At 37.3% G+C, this 25,924-nt stretch overlaps 1 protein-coding gene and 1 long non-coding RNA gene across 5 annotated transcripts in view; one reads left to right on the forward strand and one right to left on the reverse strand.

Annotated features, from left to right (window-relative positions):
- csmd1a (CUB and Sushi multiple domains 1a) overlaps positions 1 to 6,773 on the forward strand; it is a 359,856-nt gene extending 353,083 nt beyond the window's left edge. For 2 of the 3 annotated variants that reach the window (XM_053232459.1, XM_053232460.1), the window contains exon 70: positions 4,226 to 6,773. In XM_053232459.1, coding sequence (XP_053088434.1) covers positions 4,226 to 4,385 — 160 coding nt within the window. In that variant the 3' untranslated portion in view covers positions 4,386 to 6,773. Of the gene's footprint in view, positions 1 to 2,181; positions 2,245 to 4,225 lie in introns of all 3 variants that reach the window. The other variant, XM_053232461.1, reaches the window with a different exon arrangement.
- LOC113542054 (uncharacterized) overlaps positions 1 to 25,924 on the reverse strand; it is a 50,127-nt gene that overhangs the window by 14,432 nt on the left and 9,771 nt on the right. The window lies entirely within an intron of this gene.

The following is a 25,924-nucleotide window of genomic DNA, read 5'->3' on the forward strand; positions in this document are numbered from 1 at the left end:
GTTTTAAAAAAAAAAAAAAAAAAAACTGTCATTCTGTCAGTGGCTAACTGATCCTAAGTGATGGTCTAGCCTGCAATGATGGAATGCTTACAACTTTGTAGTTTGATGTTTTACGATTACAACAAACGTGTCCATTGTAGGCAACTCCTCAGTAAGAATGTGACCTAATTATCTAACGTTAGCTAGCTACTTTCTTGATGTAGATTTTAGGTGAGCTATGTAGGTTTGTTAAAGCAATATAAATTAGGTATGTTAGCCAAGTAGCAAGCCAAGTCTGTTAAATTCTTAGTTATGTAGCGTGCCAACTTCACTGATAGTTACGTACTTAACCAGAAAGGTCTTCTGTTAGCTTGCAAAGGTGTCCGATTTGATATTATGTGGTAAAAACAATGTTCATGATGCTGACACCCAACAGCACAATGGGACATCTTAGAAAACAAATTCTGACCTGCTTTTAAAAATCTCTAGTCTCCCTCCATGTTTTTACAGGAGGCACATTTCAGTGAAATGTCTCACTCAGATGTCCAGATTGGTTTATTACAGTAGGGATTTCCAATGTTAATGGTTCCCAATTACATATTTGCATGTTGGGTATTGGATTGTTGCTATATTGTAGGTGAAAACAGAAAAACAGTATCAAAATCATGAATTCTGTTAAAATGCTGACACTAAGCAATACAATACCAGACATACTACATACGATGACACATAATATATTAAGTTACAGTTTTATGCTGGAATGCACCTTTAATTTAATTTGGCCTTAATTTACTAATTAGAACTCATTGCTCAGGTCAAGAACTGTTATTAGGAATGATAATTCCAGAGCATTAATTCTCTGACTCTTTAAATCATTCTATCGGAAAGAAAATGTTTGAGATACAACTGCCCCTATTATGCTGGAAAAAAAACAAGACCAAAAAAAAAAAAAAAAGAATAGCAAGGACCTTCCAGAAGATTTAGCTGACACAGGAGTGGTGGTGTATGATTGTACTGTGCATCAATGCTTGCACAAACATGATGTGCATGGAAGAGTCACCAGAAAGAACCCTTTATCTATGACCTCATCACAAGCGAGTGTCTAATGCATGCAAAACAATATCTAGACAAGCCAGAAGCGTTTTGGAAACAAGTGCTATAGACTGATGAACTAAAATGGAAGTCTTTTACCACAGTCACCAAAGGGAAAAAAAGGAACAGCATTTGATGAAAAGAACACTTTGCCAACTGTTAAGTGTGCGGATGGATCTATTATGCTTTGGGTTTGTGTAACAGCCAGTGGCACATTGGAACAGGTGGAAGAGGTAGACAGAAGAATGGATTAAAGTAAATATCAGCAAATTCTGGATGTAAATGAAGTCAGTCAAGAAACTGATGTTGAAGAGAGATTGGCTTCTACAACAGGACAATAATCCAAAACATACCTCAGAATCCTCCATCAAATACTTCAAGGAATGCAAGCTTAAGCGGTTGAAATGTTCACACCCCTACTTGAACATCACTGAGTAACTCTAAGTGCAGATCTTAAACATGCCTTTTACAAGGACGAGTGGGTGAAAATGAACTAAAGAATAGTAGCTTTGGATATCTTCCAAAGGGGGTGTGACCAAGTATGTGCCCAAACATTTGCACATGACCCAATTACTATTTTAAGTTCAAATATAAAGTAACAGTGCATTAATGTTTGCTAAATAAATAAATAGTTTGCTGCAGAGGTTGTGTTTACTTCACTTCAAAAATTAAAAAAATATGTAATTTGGCCAGGGGTACCCAAGAACTGTACATGCATAATTTAATGCTTGTTAAAATACTTTTATTTGCTTTATTAATGAATTTATTTATTCTTTCATTAATTTTTCATTTTGGCAGACTCAGTTCTCCATATCTATGACATTCTGTCCATGTTGGATGTTGATCTGCATTGTTTCGCTACACTTTATGGGAAACTCCTGTGCCTGCCCAGAGATTGTGGCTGATTATCAGCAGGATTGATTCACCAAATTGCTAAACTTAACATTACCAAAAAACCGTGGTATTCTTTATAAAATTATTCTCAAATGGAAAAAAGAGCATTGGAGTTTTCCTATGTTTACCAAAGCAAGCGACAGATGAATGTGACATACAGTTACAGTTGACGGGTGACCATTACCCAATATTAAAATAAATAAAAAAAATTGGCAGGGCACTATCACAAGAAACAGATGAGAATGAGAGACGCAAAGACGTAATCAGGGCCGGCTCCAGGTAAGAACCGCGAAACTAAATCACTGGGCCACAATCCCTCAGCTGCCACAACATCCTCATCTTCCATTTCTTTTTGTTCATCTTGTCAGAGAGAAAGTGGGATGCAGTGTGTGTGTGTGTGTGCTTGCACGTGCGTGTGTTTTGAGGGGAAGGGGACGAGAGAGCCATGCAATGTTTATGTCGCCCTAATTTGACTGGCTAAAAGCCATTTTGTTTTTTTTTTCTTTTTTCAGTCTGTTCAAATGTGCCACTGAGGCATTTTGCCTAAACGTTTTGCATTCTTTAAAGCTCTTTGAAGTGTGAAATACCCCATGTGCTCCAAGCAGGGCTGACAGAGGGAAGGAGGGAGGAAGGGACTATGTGAAATTTGGCTCAAAATGCAGGTCATTTATTTAGATTATCGTACAAACTGTGAGCACCCACAAATCATGGCAATGATGGGCAGCCGGGGAAAGGGCTATCAGTTACAGCTTTACAACTTCTATGGATCAGCAAAGCAGTTACCTTTTGCAGGAGCTGCATTATTTTAGACCCTAATTATGGGTTCTGAGCAAAAATTTCTGCACATCATTTCTTATGCAGAGAGGCATTATAAATTATAATATTCCCTGATTTTTTGGCTTCTGGCCACAGCAATGGCCCTGATTTTGCTGTGTATAATGCATAATAATTTTAGCCAGCAAAAGACCTAATAACCTCGCCCTTACTTTCACGCTCCAAAAGAGACTGGCAGTAGTTTAAAAACAGAGTTGATGTTACGAGGTACACTCACCCATGCTAATGGCCTCCTGCTCAAACATGGGGCTTTGCTGTGGGAATTCACGAGGCTCTGTGCTCCCAGGCATCTTTAACATTTAACCTTACCTCATTGTAGTGGAAAAGCACAGCTGAGCAATGGTGCACGTTAAATAGCTACTCTCAAATTGTAATCGGTGCAATCTTGATCTGTGTGCTGATGTGATAAAGATGTTGAGAATTTATATTTCTATGTCTTTACCTAAGTTTGACTTTTTTTTTTTTTTTTTAAAGTAACTTGACTAGCACACATCTGTCCCACCACACCCTTGGATTAGGGCATCATTTTATTCTTTTTTTTTTTTTTTGCTTGATCTAACATTTATGTCTTTACTCTTTAACAAACGGGGTGGAAAAAGTACTGAGAAATTATACACATAGATAACATGAAAATCTTACCAAATGTGGCATTATCTAGCCAATCTACACAAGTGTATTAAAAAACAGAGAGTAAATGTTTTTAACTGATGAACTGATTATCCATATTCAGATGCACAAGGTTACAGCAGAATACAAATAGACATGATTCTTGAACTGAGCCCATTCTTTGAATGGCCATTTAGTACTTCTTGTTACTTATTTAGTGGCAAACAACAATTATGTGAAAATGCACAGTATGTTAATTTCGTTTCCACTCAAAAAGCCATGCAGTGCTTTTTGTCAATATTAAAGTTCAGTATTATAAATAAAATTTTAAAAAACACAAACACATTTTTTATTGTCTTGCCTTATTGTTTGCCAACAAATAATTAACAATAAATACTGAATGACCATTTGATTTAAAACAAAAGGGTGTTCTCTGACTTATGCACTGTACTGTACTTGAGAGAACAGACCTTACAAGTACTTTGAAGGTCTAAATAAAAATGTAAAGAGTAAAAAGTTTTTTTTTTTCTTGGAAATGTAAGTAAGTACAACCATTCGATTTCATTATTCATAATAAAGTATAAATATGGCCAAAAAAAAAAAATACTTAAGTATAGTAATGAAGTACAATTACTCAAGTATTTTCCACCCCTTAATAGTGTACAGTGTACTCTGGAATAGTGTACAGTGTACTGCTACTGGTTTTTTTTTTTTTTTTTTTTGTGACTGTCCCACTTACATGACAAAAACTTCTAAATAAAATACAAGACATAACTTCTCTACGGTAACGGGATTGAATTATTTTTTTTTTCCTTGGCAGGACGAGACCAAAAGTCCAGTACAATGGCTACGCAGGGCACGAGAACACAAACGGACAGGCATCGTTTGAGAACCCCATGTACGACACGAACATGAAGCCGACTGAGGCCAAAGCCGTGAGGTTTGACACAACGCTCAACACAGTGTGCACAGTAGTATAGCCCTCATTAGCAGCTCCAGACACTGGGAACCACATGCCAATTCCTTCATAACTGAATGCACTTTGGTAGGGATGTGAACTCTTCGCTGTAAACCTGCTGTGAACACTTTCAAGCACTGACGGCTTTTTTTAAGACCACAAAAGGAAAAACAATGGAAATTCTCAAAGAAACAAACAAAAAAAACCACATTTTCTGGGAAACTACGATTGCGTGCTGTCTTTGACATGGACAAGTTTCTCAGAGCAAAGAATAGCACCACTAACAGCACACATAGGGTGGAAGAGTTTTTTTTAATCCTCCCTTTTTTCATGTCTTTCTTCCCCCAACCAATCAAACAAGCTCATTTGGGAAGATGTTTAAGTGTCTTTTAAAAGCCACAGAATTTCTTGCGAAGTGTATTTTCTTCAGTGAAGACAAAAGACAAGTATAACAGACACTGGAATAGTGTGGCTGAGTGTACGTCACTGGACAGCTCCAAGAAAAAGAAGACGTAAAGCTACTGCACGCAACGGAAAACTGTAAACTCCGGGTTGTGGATGGAACTGTCAACTGCCGTGTTGGTTTAAAAAAAAAAAAAAAAAAAAAAAACTTTATCGCACAAATTTTGCACTAGTATGAGAAGGACGTGAAATGGGTTCATGGAATAAACATTAAAAAAAAAAAAACACAGGGTTACTGACAATATGTATATAAACATTGTAATTCCATATCCATAAAGAGCATGATGTCATGCTATATCTATCAAGAGAGAGCTTGATTCTATTTTCTAAATTAGATCTGCAAATAAAGTTATGTTTATGTTTACATAAACCTATCAGAAAGGTTATAATGACACTTTTGGCTTTGGAATGATTTTCTGAAAGCTTCACATCTCATTCCATTTTCGTTGTTGTTCCTTTTTTTTTTAAACTCTTTTCATTCATTTCCTCCAGAAATATGTTTAATGTGTCTAATCATTTTCTTTTTTTGGATCTAATTGAAGTGAAATTCTGGACATAAAACATTACTTTTTCACTGAATATTTAGCATAATTTATCCCAGATTTTATCCTATTTGAAAATGATAAATTTTCTCTTTTTTTTTTGATGCAGGTTCATATCTATGCTTCATTAATGCTACATTTTTTTTCTTTGTGACCTTACTGACATGCTTGCCTTATATGCCAGTTGTAGTCATCTGCGTTAAATGCCTTCATGCCGTTTGTCCAGTCTTAACTTCATTCTTTCTTTGTCATCTCTCCCCATTAATGTAAACTGTCTCTTCCTCAACTTCTCTGAGATCCTGAATCAATGGAAGATCACACATACTCTCAAAGACACACTGCCTTATTAGATTCAAAAAACATTTTCAGTGATCCATATCATCTGTAGTGAGGAGCATATATGGCTTCACGGGTGCAGATTCACTGTGATTTTAACCTCTTCAGTTGTTGGCTTTTATTGACCATGCATGTAAATGCTGTTTCTTTTTAAATCTGCAAACAACCTGAAGCCAAATTTGTTCTATGTTTCAAAAAGTATGTTGTCATATGCACTGGTGCGCTAGAGAGCAAAGTCTCGAGCAAAATTTGTCAGAATTCTAATAACCAGAGACCATTTGTTGGACCATTGTTGGAACTCTATACTTGACCACAATCACAATGAGATTGCAGTAAATGTGCTTTTAGAGATCATCTTTTTTTTTCCATGGTATTATCCACACTCTTCTGTAGAACTGGAGGAATTTGCTTTTTTCCTAAAACATTTATAACCCCATGTAGCTGTCAGACAGATTGAGGCACAAGTGTTGGGTACAGCAAGTTGGACCAGTCACATGAAGTTATTAAGCATTATTATAATAATATCAAATTTACCCCCTCACACTCTCTCTTCTTACAGTCTGCCAGATATCCCATGTCATGCCTATCTTCAGGCTTGCTGCAATAACGTTAACATAGTTTTTTCCCCACCACTGTAAAATAATCAATTCACAAGCTGTAAAACTGCGTTCAAACCAACAGTCGCACCATTCATACGTCATTCTCTCCATGTGCTGCTGACTTGAAGTAGGTGCAAAAGAAAATGGTTTTGTACAGAAATCTATTTTTTATGAGGAATTTGTAAAATGATTAAATATGCTGTACTTTTTTGATTAAATGTAGTTAAAATTGTTAAAATAAATGTTTTTACTGTATAAAATGTAAATTAATGGTTTATCTACCTGTAACTATATATCCATGGTTGAAACATTTTCCAGCAAATGTCAGTATGTACGAGCTTTTATGACACATCTTGCTCGTATGTGTTCTTTGACGTGAGAAAACCCTAGAGAACTGTACTACAGGTTGTTAAAATACACATATTTTCAAAAATATTACTTCGGATAAATATTAAAGTATTTTAAAATATTCATTTTTGTTGCAATTTGACAACATGTCCAAGGATGAACAATGCAAGTAAATAATGAGCACATGCTGTTTATCCCACACATTATCAGACCTCAGAGCAATGACTGGTAGAAAACTCAAATTTTCAGATGATGATCCCTCAACAGTACAGTAAACTGTGGCTTTTTTTCAGGGCCTGAAATTGAAAACAAGTTGCATTTCTCCCACAGAAGACAACAAGCAGTAACTGAAATGGCTGTGCTATAGACCTGGCAGAGCATCACCAAGGAAACAGCTATAAGAAATGCCACGGCAGAATAAGTCCTGCTTTTTAAAGGTGTCAAACACTAGGATGCGAGTGAAATGGACGCAGAAATTCGAATTCATTTTGGTAAATGATTTGCAGGCGCACCACTATTTCCACCTAAAACATCCAGGGCATGAAGATTTCACTATAACTAGTGGTCAACAAGTCATGCAGGTCAATCTTATTCAGCGGATTGTATTAATCGGCGACACCTTTAAAATATATCTGCAGAATAACAAACACTATATAAAAAAGGACCTTGACTTTAAACGGAATAAATCACAATTACAAACAGGTGAATTACAGCATATCGGGCGAGTTATATCAGCTTGATTGCCAACTGACCCCAGATCTGTCCAGATCCTTTTAACCTACAGCACATCTGCTCAGCAGTCACAGTCATGTCATGCCTTCGGTCTGACGCCTTTGCAGAGAAGCCTTGATGACAGATCCAAGCCCACCAGGAGCACAGTACCATTCTATTGATCCGGCCCAGTGCCATAAAAGAGAATGATGCAAACCAGTTTAAATATTCAAGAGTGCATGTAACCATCTGAAATTCACGTGATGGTGCAGTGTGGTTTATTTAAAAATTGGCTATATGTATTTTATTATGTTTTATGTGACATGTAATGTATCTTATGTTAAGTAAAGCCTTTTACTAAGGCTTTGATAAGTTATACATGAAACCTTTTAGCTAAGCAAATGTTAGCTACTTTTACTTATTTATGAGTATTTTTTATGTTAGTTTAGTGCATCTGTCAAAAATAAATAAATAAAACAACTAATCAGGTAACTAATTCTGACAGTTGAAAGTAGTCCTCAGCAGTCAGATAATGGTTATGGGCATTTACAACTACTAATTTTTTGATTACTATTGTGACTATTCCTGGAACATGAGCTATCAGATTAGCTCATGTTTGCTAATAGCAAACTTTAAGATAGAGGAATCACAGACATTTTATGAATATGGCTTTGAAATTAAAATGGCTTTCGCAATCAAGACTGTGATGAAGTGGTTAAAAATATTGCTAAGGCTAAGTTTACTCCAACCGGTCATGATTTACTCACAGTAATCACTTCAAGAAAATGTCATTGGGAATAAATTAAATAAATAGGATGTTTGTTAAAGACATTCATCATTTGGTGAATATTCCACATGAGACCAAGGGCACTGTGGAACAGGAAAGGGTTTAAGAAGGCCTGCAGGAAGTTGTCACTCTGATGTGGACTGTGCACAGACAGGACCTGCATACTTTCTCATCTCTCTTAGTGCTGACCATCAGAAGTTGGTACTCACTAGCCACCAAGTTCACTGAATACCAGGAGAGGTATGTTCCCACTAGAGAACAGGGGAAAAATAGCTGGATAAATGAATGAACCATTTGCAGACATTGGCAATGCCTAAAAATCATTGGTGCTCATTGATGATTTTGGGGTGTGGCCACTAAACCATGGCTTTAATCTTGGATTCATCCACATCTGTTCTGTAGGTTGACAATGTTAATACATGAATATTTGAACTGTTCAATATTTGAACTGTTCAACGGTAACAATGTTACCGTTCTATCAATTAGGCCTTGAAGGTCAATACAGGGTCTAAAGCACTCTATACTGTTGTCCTTCTGACAGCTTAGTGTGTCTTAGTTGCACAGTTCTTAACCTGTACCTTAAGAATGGTTACTGTAGCAGCAGGGAGGTTAGTGTACTCCAAGTTGGCATTATATGCATTATATTTCTTAGGTTAGCAATGTCTCGGGATGTCTCGGGGGGCGGCATACCCTGTAAATATTATCTATACGAGTTTCAAATGAGAAAATAGAATCAATAATCGCACGTTCAGTGCTGCACATGATGTAACTGAAAGGCCATTCAGAGTTGCTACACAAGCAGAAAGCTTATTTCTAGCTTCCTGTGGCCCTTGTAAAAGTCCTTCTGTTCTGTCTGAATCAAGCAGCAGGAACTCAGCATCCAGTGTCTAATGTCTAATGTCCTTTACACATTCCCTTTAAACATTATAGAGGAATATACAGGAAACAGCAGTGGGCATACAACAAAACCTTGTGGAACACCAACAATTACTTTTGTATGCACAAAAAAGTCACCATTAACATTTACACACTGATAATCAGTCAGATAAGGCCTCAACAGATCAAGCAACACAAGCAAAGAGACAACACTAATCAGAGGCCAGTAGTACATCATTTACTACTCAGTAATGTGATGAGACATATTTCATATGTGATTCCTATGAACTTGGCTGCTAAGCTAAGATACTGACAATAAAGAGGAGAAGAAAGGGAAACAAACTTTTTGTTGCTATATTAATAACCAGTACTTCAAAAGAACTAAATTCATATCCAGACTTCTGTCACATCTAGAGTAATTATAAATACATAATTACTTTTCCACTGAATTGGCCAATTATGTACGTGTACTGTATATAGCTGTATCCAGGAGAGCTAGCTTAATTTAAAGCTACATACTCATTTGGGCTAATTATGTTGCTGTTAAAATACATTAAAGCCCTCATCAGTTATAGTATAATTTACAAACAGTGTGTTAGATCTAATATTTTACAGTCCTTAAATTAAATCAAAGGTGCTGGCTGTTCATTTGATATGATATAATTTTAAAGTGAATTACTAAAATAAATATACAGAGATTCTCAATGTTTAATGTTTAGCTAGGGGAACAGCCACAGCCTCAATATGGTGGAGACTGAGTGACAGCTCAGGCAGCTAGCAGACTGGAAAATTATTTAGTGGTTCAAGAGGAGCAGTCACAAAAGTCATGGCAAAGTATGACCAACATGAACAAACAGCATCAGCAAAGTGGAGCAGTGGTTCACACACGAAGCTTACAGACAGGAATAGACAGGATACTAGCTAAACATCACAGTAAAGGAACTTAGTATGGGATAACTTTTCCCTTTGGTTTCTTTAAATGCTCAAGCCTTGTGGCCCTTGACGAGCTGCAACAAGTGTGGTAACCAAATAATGACTAATCTTTTAAGAAGAAAAAAGAAAAAAAAAAAACATCCTAGAAGATATTTTTGGGAAATGTTGTGCACCCAGAATTGAATTTTACATCAAACATTTTAATCATTATCATGATTTTACCTTTGCGTACAAGTAGACTATGTAAGTAAATTTCCCTGTTTCCAGCTTTTCCTCCAAACAGCTCACTGCAGCAAAAGTAAACAAGCATGTGGTGGCACAGGAGCTCTCAGGAGTGCATTTGTTTAACTCTCGCTAATTTTCTGACCAATGATTTTTTGTTAAGACCATTAAAAGCTTAATATTTGCCATCTTAGGCTTGGCTCATTTTTTGCCCAGGAGTGTATAGTTTGTTTGTTTGGTTGTTTTTTATGAAAGTCAGGGCTTTATTGGCTTGTCAGGTGTGTATACCTCCTAAATATGTTTCAGTGAAAATCTAGCACTTCCTCTTAATTACTTTTCTCACAAGCTCACAGCAGAGTCAATGATATTGATCTGAGGTAGCCTCTCTGTGAGCACTGGACAACTGTTGTCTTATTGACCTTTGCTGATTCCTTTTTGATTCCTTAAAGGTGTTGCCTACAGAGTACCATACATAATCCCTGCTTTGCAATCATTTGGTGAGTTGAGTGACTTTAGTCTGTTCTGGATCACACTCTGTCTTCCTAACCTAACAGGCTGGAAGACACAGGTGCATTCTTAGTTACTTACTTAACAAGCTCATGACTGTCAGTGTTTATGGTACTACTCTGGCAAAATCTCAATATAATCAGTGGCATTTTACAATTACCCTGCTTAGACCACATTTGTGATCAGGTCATCACCTTGTCCTGGTGACTGCATTTAGCTTGTTAATCATCTTCTCCATTTGTGGTTATAAGCTTTGTGTAATGCTTTACGGGAGATAATTTGAATAAGAGATTAAAGAATTTCGGCTTCCATTTCCTGATATTTACATCTAGATGTGTTAACCAGCTTAAAACATGGCACCTTTTGTTTGAACCCACCCATTTTTCAAGTGATCAAAAATATTGAAACATGGCTGACAGCTGTTTCTTGTTGCCAAGGTATGCCATGTTAGATTGATTCTTTCAGCAATTAATACCTCTAAAACTCTACTCTACTCTTAGTTTAAGCCATTGGTTTCACCTGTGAAGACCACATTTGTTGTGAAAAAGGATAAACCAACATGAAGACCAGAGAGCTGTTTATGGCAGAAAACAAGCCATTTTAAAGGTAAGAAATGAAAGAAAATCGATTGGCAGCAATTTGGAATGTCCCAAGAAAGAAAGCAACCACTGGTGTACGAACAACCAGACATCGAGCAGTTCAGCCAAGGACAACAGCTGCAGCTGATGTCAAACACTGAGAGCTAGAAAGAAAAACCCCAAAAAAACAATGGTCAGTGACATTACCAACAACTTCCACAGGGCAAGGGTCAGGGTATCACAATCCACCATTCAAAGAAGATTTCAAGAGCAGAAATACACGGCCCATACCATAAGATCAGCATACCACTCATACCAACAAGAATCAAAAGGCCAGACTGGAATTTGCAAAAAATAGAGATTCAATTCTATTTTATTTTATTTGTATATCGCTTTTAACAATGGACATTGTCACAAAGCAGCTTTACAGAAATAAATGGGTTCAAAAAAATATATTGTAAATATGTGAATTTAGTGAGCAAGAAAAGTTCTGGACCCATGATTAATCTCTATCAAAGTGATAAAGGCCAAAATGTGGAGAATGAAACTGCTCATGATCCAAAACATACAAGCTCATCAGTCAAGCACACTGGAGGTAGTGTCACGGCTTGGGTTTGCATGGCTGCTTCTGGAACGGGCTCACTAATCTTTATTGATGAGTTAAATCATGATAGTAGCAGCAGAATGAATTCAGAAGTCTACAGAAACATTCTGTCTGCCAATTTACAGAGAAATGCATCTAATCTAATTGGGAGGATCTTCATCATGCAGCAAGACAATGACCCAAAACACACTGCCAACACAACAAAGGACGTCACTGGGGGAAAAAGTGGAAGGTTTTTAGACTGGCAAAGTCAATCACCAGACCTTAACCTAATTAAGCTTACATTTCACCTCCTGAAGAGGAGACTAAAGGGAGAACCCCTCCGGACAAACACTTGATGCAGTCACTGCAAGCAAGGGATATACAACCAAATAATAAGTGTTATTTACTTTAACCTCTTCCAATGCTACTGCTCACCTAAAAATTGGGTGGTCTGCCACCAAAGGTGCCATGTTCTAAGTTGTTTAACACATCTAGATGTAAATGTCAGGAAATGAAAGCTGAAATTTTGATCTATTGTCTCAAATTTGATTTCAAACACAAATGTCTTCAGTGTATAGTATATACACAGTGTATATTACACACAAACACACACACACACACACACACACACACACACACACACACACACACACACACACCGTTCAGCCAATAACATTAAAAGCACCTGCCTAATATTGTGTAGGTCTCACTTGTGCCACCAACACAGTTCTGGCCGGTTGAGGCATGGACTCCACAAAACCTCTGAAGGTGTGCTGTGATATCTGGCACCATGATGTTAGCAGCAGATCCTTTTAAGTCCTGTAAGAGGTGGGACCTCCACGGATCAGACTGGTTTGTCCAGCACATCCCACAGATGCTCGATCAGATTGAGATCTGGGGAATTTGGAGGCCAAGACCTTGAACTCTTTGTCATGTTCCTTAAACCATTCCTGAACAATTTTTGCAGTGTGGCAGGGCGCATTATCCTGCTCAAAGAGGCCACTGCCATTAGGGAATACCACTGCCATGAAGGGCTTTACTTGATCTGCAACAGTGTTTAGGTAGGTGGTACATGTCAAAGTAACATCTGCATGAACTCCATGACCCAAGGTTTCCCAGCAGAACATTGCCCAGAGCATCAAACTGCCTCTGCTGGCTTAACTTCTTCCCATAGGGCATCCTGGTGCCATCTCTTCCCCAGGTAAGCGACACACTCTCACCCGGCCGTCCACGTGATGTAAAAGAAAGTGGGATTCATCAGACCAGACCACCTTCTTCCATTGCTCCATGGTCCAGTTCTGATGATCACGCGCTCATTGTAGGCGCGTTCAGCGGTGGACACGGGTCAGCATGGGCACTCTGACCGGTCTGTGGCTACGCAGCCCCATATGCAGCAAGCTGCGATGCACTGTGTGTACAGACACTTTGCTATCATAGCCAGCATAAAATTTGTCAGCAATCTGTGCTACAATAGCTTTCCTGTGGGATTGGACCAGACGGGCAAGCGTTCACTCCCCATGCGCATCAACGAGCCTTGGGCAACCATGACCCTGTCGCCGGTTCACTGGTTGTCCTTCTTTGGACCACTTTTGGTAGGTACTAACGACTGCACACCCCACAAGACCTGCCGTTTTAGAGATGTTCTGACTCAGATGTCTAGCCATCACAATTTGGCCCGTGTCAAAGTCGCTCAAATCCTTATGCTTGCCCATCAACTTTGAGAACTGACAGTTCACTTGCTGCCTAATATATCCCACCCCTTGACAGGTGAATGTTATTCGCTTCACCTGTAGGTGTTTTTGATGTTATGGCTGATTGGAGTAAAAAAAATTTTTATACATGTATATACATACATACATACATACATACATACACACACGATATAGATATATAGATAATGACCTGTATCACATGATTGTCATGCAGCAAATCTCAAAAGGAAAGTAACTGAGGAAAATAACTGCTGCTGATTTTTTATTTCACTTCAGTAGTAAATCCACACACAGAAAATACAGGTTCAATAAAGAAAAATACCGTAGGAGTCGTTTTCCTGGTTTAAATGAAAAGGTGATGACTTGCTTTTAACTTGGTCTCGACTTTCGTTTTAGCAAAAAATGCCCAAGGCAAAATGTGCTCAATGTATTACTTGTAGCTGCAGTGACACTAACATCCGGAGTGCCCTTTAATGTTTATGATATTTTGGCAACTGTTAGAGAATCTGATTTTACAGTTTGACATCCCGGTTTGCCTTTCTGTCATTCATACACTGCAGCATGCAAAATTGAGTTCCAGCATTTCTAATTAAAATCAGACATCTTGCATAACCACTTGAGTTGACTGAATTGGACTTAGAGTGTCTTGTAGCTAATCCTTCACAAACAAGCATTTTGCTAAGAATTGGGAAAAAAATATTAACCTACACAAAATGACAGTAAAAGTGATAGTGAAAGCATTACTTCATATGGCCAGTCAGCATAATTTGAGTACATGCAAAACCTGTAATTATGACACTGCTCTGGCTACATTAATGATGATTTAAACAGAAGCTACAGATATTTGAAAGAAAATTAAAATGGTTCATAGGCTCTTACACATGAACACACTGGATTCCTGATTTGGTCCTTAGAGACCTTTCCAGAATCTGCATAAATCATACTAAGGTGGTCACAATAACGCCATCTAATTATATATAATAGTCAAATCATTCAATTACATTGATACGGCAGTGTATATAATTAATGGGTTGTGACAGGTGGAGTCATCGTCGTCATTCTTTGATGGTTCTTTTACACTATGATAAAGGTATTCTAGAAGTTATCCTGAATAACCCCCATTTTTCTTATAAAAATACTGACAAGAAAAAGATGTATGGATGTATCATTGTCACACTTAATCTAATATAATCATTCTCCTGAAGTGTGGGGATAAAGCAATATCTGACTGCATCTGAATGCATTGTTGTTGGAATATCACAATATACCTAGGTAAAAAGGCAATAACTCCATCTCTGCACCATCTATAGTACTGTATATTCGGACAGGATAAGATTTCCATTATTTTGCTTGAGGACATCTGATTGATTCTCATGGGATAAGTCATCTCTGTATAAATCACTGAGATGGAATTATCTTCACAATGTACACATGGTCATCAGGCTAAAAATTCTAGATTGATTATTCTGACTTTTACAGTACTTGCTGTATAGTTGCATGCAAAAGTTTGGGCACCCCTGGCCAAATTACTTTTCACAAAAAAAAAAAAAATAAAAAAAATAAAAAAAATCAATAACATATGTAAACACAACCTCTGCAGAAAACTATTTTTAAAAGATAACATTTTTCTGCAAGTGTTTTATTAAATGTTATTACACTGCTGCTTTATATTTGGTGAAATTAAAAAATAGAAAAAAATTAATCATAATTGTGGCATGTACAAACATTTGGACACACTTCCCATTGTAAAGTCTCAAAACTTGTCACGCTTTATTTGACTCATTAGGACTCATGAAGCAGATTAAAAAAAATTGTCATTAGGAATAACAATTCCAGAGCTCAATAAATTCTCTGACTCTTCAAACTTTGCACATAATGCACAACCATGGGCTCCACTAAGCAGCTGACTGAGGATCTGAAAATGAAGCTAACTGATGCCTACAAATCAGGATAAGGCTATAAAGATATCAAAGCACTTCCAGCTCACAATTTTCATTGTCCAAAATGTCATTAAGAAATGGAAGAGGAACGAGTAAAAGCAAGATCTGGAAAATCATGAAAACTTTCAGATAAAACTGCCTATATGCTGCTCAGAAAGGCAAAGCAAAACCCCCCCAAATGACAGCAAGGACCCGCAGGAAGGTTTAGCTGACACACCATTCTTTGTAGCATTGCTTGCACAAATATGACCTGCATGGGAGAGTCATCAGAAGGAAACTTTATCTTTGACCTCATTACAAAATGAAAACCTGACATACACAAAACAATATCTAGAGAAGCTAGAGCCAATCTAGAAACAAGTGCTGTGGACTGATGAAGTAAAAATTTAACTCTTCTGCCACAATCTCCAAAGGTATGTTTGAAGATACAAAGGAGCAGGATTTGATGAAAAGAACACCTTGCCAACTGTTAAACATGGGGGTAGACCTATTACGCTTTGGGACCATGTGACAGCCAGTGGCACATAAAACATTACAATGCATTGCAGATGGAAGAAAGCCAGGACATTATGGATACAAATGTGACACAAGAAATTGAAGCTACATCATGCATCATGAACTACTTAAGGAAATGCAAGGTGAAGCTTTTGGAAGTCCCCTAACACAGGGGACTCACAATATGTAAGCAGACAGCCCATGAATATCTAAGAACTACAAACATTCTGCAAGGAAGGGTGTGGTGTGTGTCCAAGCTTAGGCACGTCAGAATTACCGCTTTTAACCCAGGAGAGTACTAACTTTTCCTACACTCTTCAAAAAAGAAGGTTCCCATCTAGCACCCTAAATGATTCTTTAGTGTGTCCCTCCAGGGCTGTCCTACAACATACAACATAGGGCTTGCATTTTGAAGAGGGTTAGAAAGATAAGATCCCATACAGAAGTACAGTTGTACAGTGTAATTTTAAAAAGTGCTGTTAAGAAAATGACTGCTATTTAAATGTTCATCATCTTTCTACTTCTTTCAAAAAGAAAATTCTATCTTCAAAATGAAGGTTGGGATGTTTTGTGCACTATTTCTCTGAGAATACTGAAGATTAAATGTCTTTGTAGAAAAGGATAATCAGGCTTAATGGGGGCAGCTGCCCTCATTTAACCCTGACGTTTGATAGGTTCCCCCCCCCCCACTAGTTCTCTACAATGAGGCAAAGACAAAGTGCCAGAGATTTCTTATCTAATGTCAAGTCTTGTATAAAGAACGGAAGTGGTTTTGGCCTTGATGCATTCAATAACAGTATCATCATATTAGCACAAGAATTGGAAGCATTTCAATAGACATGTTTCAATAGACATTGTGATAGAAATCATTTTTGCTTTTCACGGCAGATAGAGACAGGGAGAAGTGAATTAGAAGAATCAGAAGAACTGTCACACACACTCACTGGTCACTTTATTAGAATGCCCGTACATCATGCCTCGTTGAAGAGAGATATCAGAGGAGAATAACCAGATCGTTAAAAAAAAAAAAAAAAAAAAAAAAAACTCTTTGCAACCACGGTGAACAGAAAAGCATCTCAAAATGCACAACACACTGAACCTTGAGGCAGGTGAGCTACAAATGCAGAAGACCACAACAGTTTCCACTCATGTCAGTCAAAAACAGGAATCTAAGACTGCAGTGGCACAGACACACACACTTTATTAAAAAAAAAAACTAGGTGATTTATTTCTCCATTTCTTCATTTAACTTGTCAGTCTCTGTATCATAGTAGGGACAAATTGTAGCACAAATTTGACATTTTTAAACACAGGCTGAGCTTGATGAATATCACATCAAAACGGTTTACTGTACTTTATTTCTATTGCAATTAGAGTAATGTGTCAGTATTTGGATTCAACATTGTCTATCTTATTTAAAGCTTCTTTTTCTATTGGCCCTGAAGTAAACATGAATAAAGGATTTTCTGTCATAAGCTCAAAAGCCATAACACACAAATTCATGATGTACACTGACATCATAAGGAATAATTTAGCATATCAGGATGTTCTGAGAAGAGCACGCATCAAACTTCTGCATGAATCTTGAGGAAGACTCTTGCAACTTAACAGCTGAAGCACACCCTGAATTTTGACTAAATCAGAGCACTGTTTGCTTCTGTAACAGTGGTCAACAATGCAAGTCTCCTCTTCAAAGCAGAGGATAAAAAAGTGCAATTCTGTCAAACAAATCATCATCATCGTACTTGTCAGTTCTAATAAATGGACTGGTGCCACACATGATAAGAGTGATGTTGCTCTTGCTGCTTCCTTTCATTTACTCAGCAGCTGCAGTTCGCTGAAAATTTCATGTCATTCTTTCTTTGGCAACATCAATCTGAGTTTGACCTGAGGATGATGCATCTTTTTCCCTTCTGACTTTTTTTCCCCCCTAGTCATAGGTCAAAGAGAGGCAAACTGCCTTTCCGAAGCAATGTTGGGTAATGGATTAATTCTTTTTTCCCCGTTTAATGGCAAATAGATTTACTATTTACTTGTTGATCTTTTTCTTAGGTCAATTAATGAAGCAGTCTACAAACATAATGCAAGAATTTAGTATGTAAAATCAAAGAGAAAGTCAGAAACATGGAAAAGCAAGGCTTACACTGTCAGGTAGCATACTTTAACATTAGTTAATACAGCACTCTGTATTATGGCTGTAACCTAATATGAATACATTATTCTCAGTGAACAGACAATGTCTTCAAAACAGATACAAATACAGGTACAAATAGCAGATGCATTATTTTTCTTTAAAAATCTTGCCAGAAACCTGGTTGAGACTAGTTGTGTGCACTGGACTGGGATTCCACAGAAAAACCAAAAAGAATTCATGCAGGCAAGCAGTCAGATAAGGTTTGCAGGACAAGAAAGATCACACTCATTAATGGGAATGAGAGTTGCAATGAATTTAAGTAATTTATAAGGTTCATTCTTTGATCCTTAGAAATTTGCTGGTCAGGGTCACGGTGGTAAAATCAGGCCACTAGTTTGTTTATATTCTTAGAAAATATCACAGGTAGGCACAAACAAAAATAACAACTGCATGAGTAGGATTAAAAAAAGTCCTGCGCACATGTCTAGATATGACTAATTATGAACTCAGTTGATAAATCAAAATAATATTGATAAGACAAAAATCAAAACCCGCTCAAGATAGTCTATAAAATATGAATATTTTATATATTTGTAATACATATATATTCAATTTTAAAAAATACAGTTTTTTTTTTTTTTTTTTTTAACCATGCAATTTTGTCCACCCAACCAAGCACATTTTCCCCTGCAATATCCAAACAAATGCATGAGGTTAAGCCTTTGTGTTCACACCAATGTCGCAGAGCACAGCAAAGGATCAACACAACTAATCTTCTGATGATTCAGGCATCCTTTCCAACTCATTTCACATGATTTAAATAATTCAGAGCTAAGGGTCTTAAAAATTCACTCTTTCTGGCAAAAGCACAAAAAATAAATTTCTGCTAATCTGCAGTCCCAACAACAGTCAGATTTCTGCCAGTGAAAGATTCCCAAAGAAAGCTGGTTTTGAGAAAGTGCAAAAATGTAAGCTTTATTGGTAACTGATGGATTTGGTTTGCAATAAGCGACTGAAAAATGACGGGTGACAAATCAGTTTTAGGCCAGCGTGAATATTCTGATGAACAATAAAACACTGACAGCTGTGTCCCAGCTGAATAAACACTGAACAGAATCACGCCAGGCTGCACTCAAATCTTCCTTAAGCTAAGAGCCAAGTTAGTGTCTTGAACAAGTAGAGTCCAGTCTGTTGCATATTAAACCCCCTGTAGTTTTAACCAGTTATTTAATGTGGCATATGTTGCACAAGTCTAGCCCAATAACATGTGCGCGTGCACGCACACACACAATTTCATTCTTTGTGAGCTTAATTTGCTACTTCTAGTTCATGAATTAATAAAATTGGTTAATTCGTGCTCTCCACTAAAGAAAAAAAAACATTTAATAACTAAGCAGACATCTGCTACTGTCACAGCACAGTTTAAGTAGGTGGAGTTTATAGCTCATTGTAAGAATCAACATGCCCTATGAATACAAACATGCTCTTTTGTCTGAGTAAGACAAAAAATATATATATATATTTTGTCCGGGTAGAATCTGATATTTGAGATCACGCTCAGGTGACTTTTCAAACATGGTTAACCTCCCCAAAACACCATGTCTATTGATAGCCATGCAATTTCCTTGCAACTGATTTACAATAAATTCAGTGACTTGATTCAAACCAGTGCATTGATAACTAAAGCATTGCACCCTTAATATCTTCTTTAGAGAGTCCTCTTACTGACAATGTCATGAGTCAGCAGTATTGCAATACATAACATCATGCAGTATCGCTCAAAAGCATCAGTTATGTTCACATCAACAAATATGAAATGGAGAAAAATGTGACCTCAGTGACTTTGACAGGGCAGTGGTTGTTGGTGCCAGACAGGCTGCTTCAGATATTTCAGAAACAGCTGAGATTTTCATTCTCTGAAGTTAAACAGAACGGTGTGAAAAACAAAAAACATCCAGCGAGTAGCAGTTCTGTTGGTAGACACGCCCTGCTGATGAGGGCTTTAGATACTCAAATAACCACTCTTTATATCCGTGTTGAGCAGAAAAGCATCTCAGCACACACAACATGCCAAATCAACAGCAGAGCACCACATCACCACATCAACTTCCTTTCCATCAGCCAAGAAAAGGAATCTGAGACTACAGTGGGCACAGGCTCAGACACTGGACAACTGATGATTGGAAAAAAGACCAGGCGATGTACCAGGCAATCACTCATAGTTTCTCATACAGCTCTGAAATATCCTTTTTCGGTACTATTTTGTCCTCCAAAATATAGACAGGTAGCAAAGGCAAAGGTGTTGGAAAGGTGTTAGGCACCATGTACCTTGGCATAGATACTACATGTCCTCTGAAACTGTACTGGAGGGATGAACACCATTCCTCCAAAACACTGGCAACAGCATAGAATTTACATATTTCCACACTCATCAAACCATACAGTGAGCCTTCATGCCTTCATTCAAAGTTAGCACTGCAACGCTGAAATGGCTGTAGCGATCTTATTTAGTAGTGGAGAGAAGTAGAATCTAGGAAGAAGTGCTTTTATTGCTAAAGAATGTGAGGCTTTGTTCCCTCTGATCCATGTCCTGATTAACCCTTACTAGCAAGCAAAGCACCAACTTCCAGGGCAACAGAATTCAATGAAATGTGCAATGGAAAAACAGCAGTAAAGAAATTCGTAAAGAAATAGTACAAAGAGCCTAAAGAGCCTGAAGTGAAGATAAGTACTTCTGTATCCATAGTGTCTCTGTCCAGACTCTTCTCATTTATAAAAGTCGTTCAAGTCAGGATGCTATTACCTAGTACTGCCGTGTAATTAAGTATCATTTATAAACAAAGCAGAAATGACATGAGATATGAATCATAGAAAATCTAAAAATAAAACAGGAAAGGCAGCATTTATTAACTGTAACCTCTCATATGATTACAAAGACTACGAGAGGATTTTGACTATACCGGCAACAACCTATTAGGAACTTCAAAAATTACTCCCGTCTTCCCGGGTGTAGTAATGTGAGGTAGAACATTTAAAAAACTACATTCACACTCATTACTGCAATCTCCTAAATCTAATAATCTCATCTCACCCTATACAATCATGAAATTCAGGTCTCTTCTCAGTACATAACAGTGAAATCTACAGACTATAAACTCTGAAACTAAACTCTGAAAGTCTAAAGACCTCTCTGTTCGGAGAATGTGTCAGGGCCCCTCATAAACCCTCTATCCTTCCTCTAATTGTCAGTTATTGCAATATCAAGTGGGCCAATAGCTCAACAGTAGAGAGCAACATTTAGGGTTTCATAAAATCTGGAATCTGTTAAACTCTAAATGATTGAGGAGATGGTAAAGTTCAATAAATCATGTTACAGCACTACGTTTTCCCTTTTTGCACAAGTTTAACCAGGGCTTGAATTTCAGCGCAGAATTGCGGGGATTGCGCATAATTTATACCATTCCCGCAAGTTTAACTTTTATAATGCGAGAAATTCCCGCACAAATGTATTTGCTTCATCTCAGATCAAATTATGAAATATATCAACAGACGCGAAATAAGAAATCACCGGTTCAAACAGTCTGTCTTTATTTTAGAATTTAATTCCACAAACAGCGCTGCACTGGCCATCTCTGACTGTCGCTGAGCCCTGTAGCGCATCGGCGTGCTCTGCGTGCCCTGCGTCGCACTCATCTTATTCACACAAGGCTGTCGTGACGCGATCTAATATTCTGAGTCATAATGAGCTGCTTGCGAAGATAGTATCGGCTTCCAAATTATATTATTATAACCCTGAAATTCAAACATTAAATGCCTGCCGACTCAACACAGCAGCAACGAAGCGCGAGTAAATCATCATCTCCCTGTCTTAAAATGCACGTTTTATCGAAAGTTAACATGAATGAACATAAGACAGTATGTAAAAATAGTCTCCTGCTTACTGATATTCATCATCTCTCACGTAACGTGATTCACATACTTCATTGTCCTTTCAGCGGTTTGCAGAGACTGTGCTAAGTGAACATAGTCATGTTTTCACTGAAATGGAGAAACTCATTCAGACAGCCATGGTCAAACCAGTTGCGTGTCGTGTGAACGTGGATTCAGCACACAAAACAGGATCGAAACTAAATTTAGAAATTCACTGAACAATACAAGTCTCACAAATCTTATGGACATTTCAGAGCTTGGACCTTCTCATGAGCAGTTTGACTTCAACAGAGCCATCATCAAATGGAAAGAGATGAAGAGGAGGAGACAGAGGAAAGACTGAGAATAAGCCACAGGAAAAAGGTCACAAGCAATGGAAAAAAAGTGAGTGAAATTGAACTGAAACACATGAAAGACACTGAAACTGAGAGACATTAATATATAGTTTAAACAGAGTTCTTAATGTTAATTTGAAGGAGAGCATGGCATATTTTGTATGAAGCTTTGAAAAAGCAGAGAATTGAACTGAACTGAAACCCACAAAATACACTGAAATTGAGAGGATCTTAATATATAGTTTAAACAAAGTTCTTAATGTCAGTTTGAAGGAGAGCTTGGTGTATTTTGTATAAAGTTTTTTTTAAAAAAACAAAAACAAAGAAATTGAACTGAAACTGGAATATGTGAAATTCACTGATTCTGAGAGGCATTAATATATAGTTTAATACAGTTCTTAATGTCAATTTGGAGGAGAGCATGACAAATTTTGTTATTAAGCTGTTTTGAAAACCACCATACATTACACAAATTCTTCCTCTGAACAAATTAGGATGAATTATTCAAAAGTAGGGCTTAATTTACAAATACCTGCTTATTTGCTTTACTTAGATTTCCATAATAAATCAATTTCAAGTCAACAAGGTTCCCATTTATTTCTCAGTACAAGTAAACATGTAGAACAGGGGGTATTCAACTAAAACATGTACATTTGTAGGTCTAGTTACATGCAATTCCCTGCTTACAAAGTGTAGTACTGTGAGGTAGAACATTAAAAAAACTACATTCACACTCAGTACTGCAATCTCCTAACATCTTATAGTCTCACCCTGTGCAATCATTGAAATTCAGGTCTCTTCTCAGTACATAATAATGAAATCCACAGACTATAAACTCTATAAACTATTCAACTAAAACATGTACATTTGTAGGTGTAGTTACATGAAATTCCCTGCTTACAAAGATCCATATAACCAACTAACATGTCTGAATGGCACTGACCATTACCTTAATGGTTAACCATTAGTGATTATTTTATGGCTATAAAAAAAGACAATTTGAAGTTTGTTTCATAATGGAGGTTTGTTTCATAATGGTGTTTTGCCTAATCACTTTCGACGAGCATGGACGCTTAAAATTTTGCTCCCACATGGTTGGCCAATCCCACCTCTTCCTGCAATTTTCTAACAGACTTACTTGATTCTTTTTCCCAAAATATAAATAAATTAGTCATTCAAATCAGTGCGACTCTGACCAGGATAAAGCAGTTACTGGAGATGAATGAACAAATGTGGTAAAGATGTTACACAGCACCACACAAGCAAAGTGTACATTCACAAGTTAATGAACATGGCTTTTCTTTGTCCCGCAAGTTTCATATTTGACTGCCTGTATTAACATAAATACCTCTCTCTCCCACAACTTTTTCGGCTCTACTCTGAACTGATGAGACATCTGTTTTGAAATTGAAGCAGGGAGAATAAATGCATGTGTCACTGCCCATTTGTTTGTTTTATATATATATATATATATATATATATATATATATATATATATATATATATATATGGAGAGAGAGAGAGAATATATATATATATATATATATATATACATATATATATACATATATATATACATATATATATACATATATACACACATATATATATATATATATATATACACACACAGTCAGGTCCATAAATATTGGGACAGTGACACAGTTTTGGTAATTTTGCCTCTGTACACCACCACAGTGGATTTGAAATGAAGCAGTCAAGATGTGACTGAAGCGTAGACTTTCAGCTTTAATTCAAGGGGTTTAACAAAAATATTGCATTAACCGTTTAGGAATTACAGCCATTTTTTACAGAGTTCCTCCATTTTCACAGGCTCAAAAGTAATGGGACAAACTAATATAATCATAAATATTAGGATTATTTTTATTACTTGGAGGTAAATCCTTTGCAGTCAATGACTACCTGAAGTCTGGACCCCATGGACATCACCAAATGCTGAGTTTCCTCCCTTGAGATGATTTGCCAGGTCTTTACTGCAGCCATCTTCGGTTGCTGCTTGTTTGTGGGTCATTCTGCCTTCAGATTTGTCTTCAGTAAGTGAAAAGCAGCTCAGGTGGGTTGAGGTCAGGTGACTGACTCGGCCATTTAAGAACATTTAATTTCCAAGCTCTTGGGCTGCTTTCACAGTATGTTTTGGGTTGTTATCCATCTGTACTGTGAAGCGCTGTACTATCAGTTTTGCAGCATTTGACTGAATCTGAGCAGAAAGTATAGCTCTGTACACTTCAGAATTCATCCTGCTACTTCTATCAACAGTCACATTATCAATAAACCCCAGTGACCCAGTTCCATTGGCAGCCAAACATGCCCATGCCATAACACTGCCTCCACATGTTTGACAGATGATGTGGTATGCTTTGGATCATGAGCCCTTCCTTTCCTTCTCCATACTTTTCTCTTCCCATCATTCTGGTACAAGTTAATCTTGCATCAGAACTGGTCAGGCTTTTTTTAGAGGTTTTTTAGCAAAGTCTAATCTGGCCTTTGTGTTCTTGAGTGTTACCAGCGGTTTGCATCTTGAGGTAAACCGTCTGTATTTACATTCATGAAGGTGGCTCTTGATTGTAGACTTTGACAATGATAGGCCTACCTCCTCCAGAGTGTTCCTGACTTGGCTAGATGTTGTGAAGGGGTTGTTCTTCAATAAGAAAAGAATTCTGCAATCATCCACTTTAGTTGTTTTCTGTGGTCTCCCAGGCCTTTTGGTGTTGCCGAGCTCGCCAGTGCATTCCTTCTTTTTAAGAATGTACCAAATTGTTGATTTGGCCCTCCTAAAGTTTCTGCTATCTCTCTGATATGTCTGTTTTGGTTTTTCAGCCTAATGATGGCCTCCTTCACTTGCATCAACACCTCTTTGGATGGCATATTGAGAGTTCCCATGAACAGCTACCAAATGCAAATTCAACACTTTTTAATCAGCTCCAGACCTTTTATCTCCTTAATTTATCATGATATAAGGAGGAAACAGGCCACAGCTGGCCATGAAACTGCTTATCAGTCAATTGTCCCATTACTTTTGAGCCTGTGAAAATGGAGGAACTCTGTAAAAAATGGCTGTAATTCCTAAACGGTTAATGCAATATTTTTGTTAAACCCCGTGAATTAAAGCTGAAAGTCTACGCTTCAGTCACATCTTAACTGCTTCATTTCAAATCCACTGTGGTGGTGTACAGAGGTAAAATTACCAAAACTGTGTCACTGTCCCAATATTTATGGACCTGACTGTATATATATATATATATATATATATATATATATATATATATATATATATATATATATATATATATATATATATATATATATATATAGAGAGAGAGAGAGAGAGAGAGAGAAGACCCTGTGTCTTCTTTGAACATACGGGAACATCCCTTTTCCCCCCAATGAGGCTAGTCTCTGGTGCAATTAGCTGCCTTTAGAAAAATAATTTACATAAATGCATGTGACTGGAGAAATTAAAACAGAGGATTTGCTACAGAAGCCAATGAACTACGTCGAGTTGCCCCC

Source organism: Pangasianodon hypophthalmus, chromosome 3 (assembly GCF_027358585.1).
Source record: "Pangasianodon hypophthalmus isolate fPanHyp1 chromosome 3, fPanHyp1.pri, whole genome shotgun sequence".
Taxonomy (NCBI): domain Eukaryota; kingdom Metazoa; phylum Chordata; class Actinopteri; order Siluriformes; family Pangasiidae; genus Pangasianodon; species Pangasianodon hypophthalmus.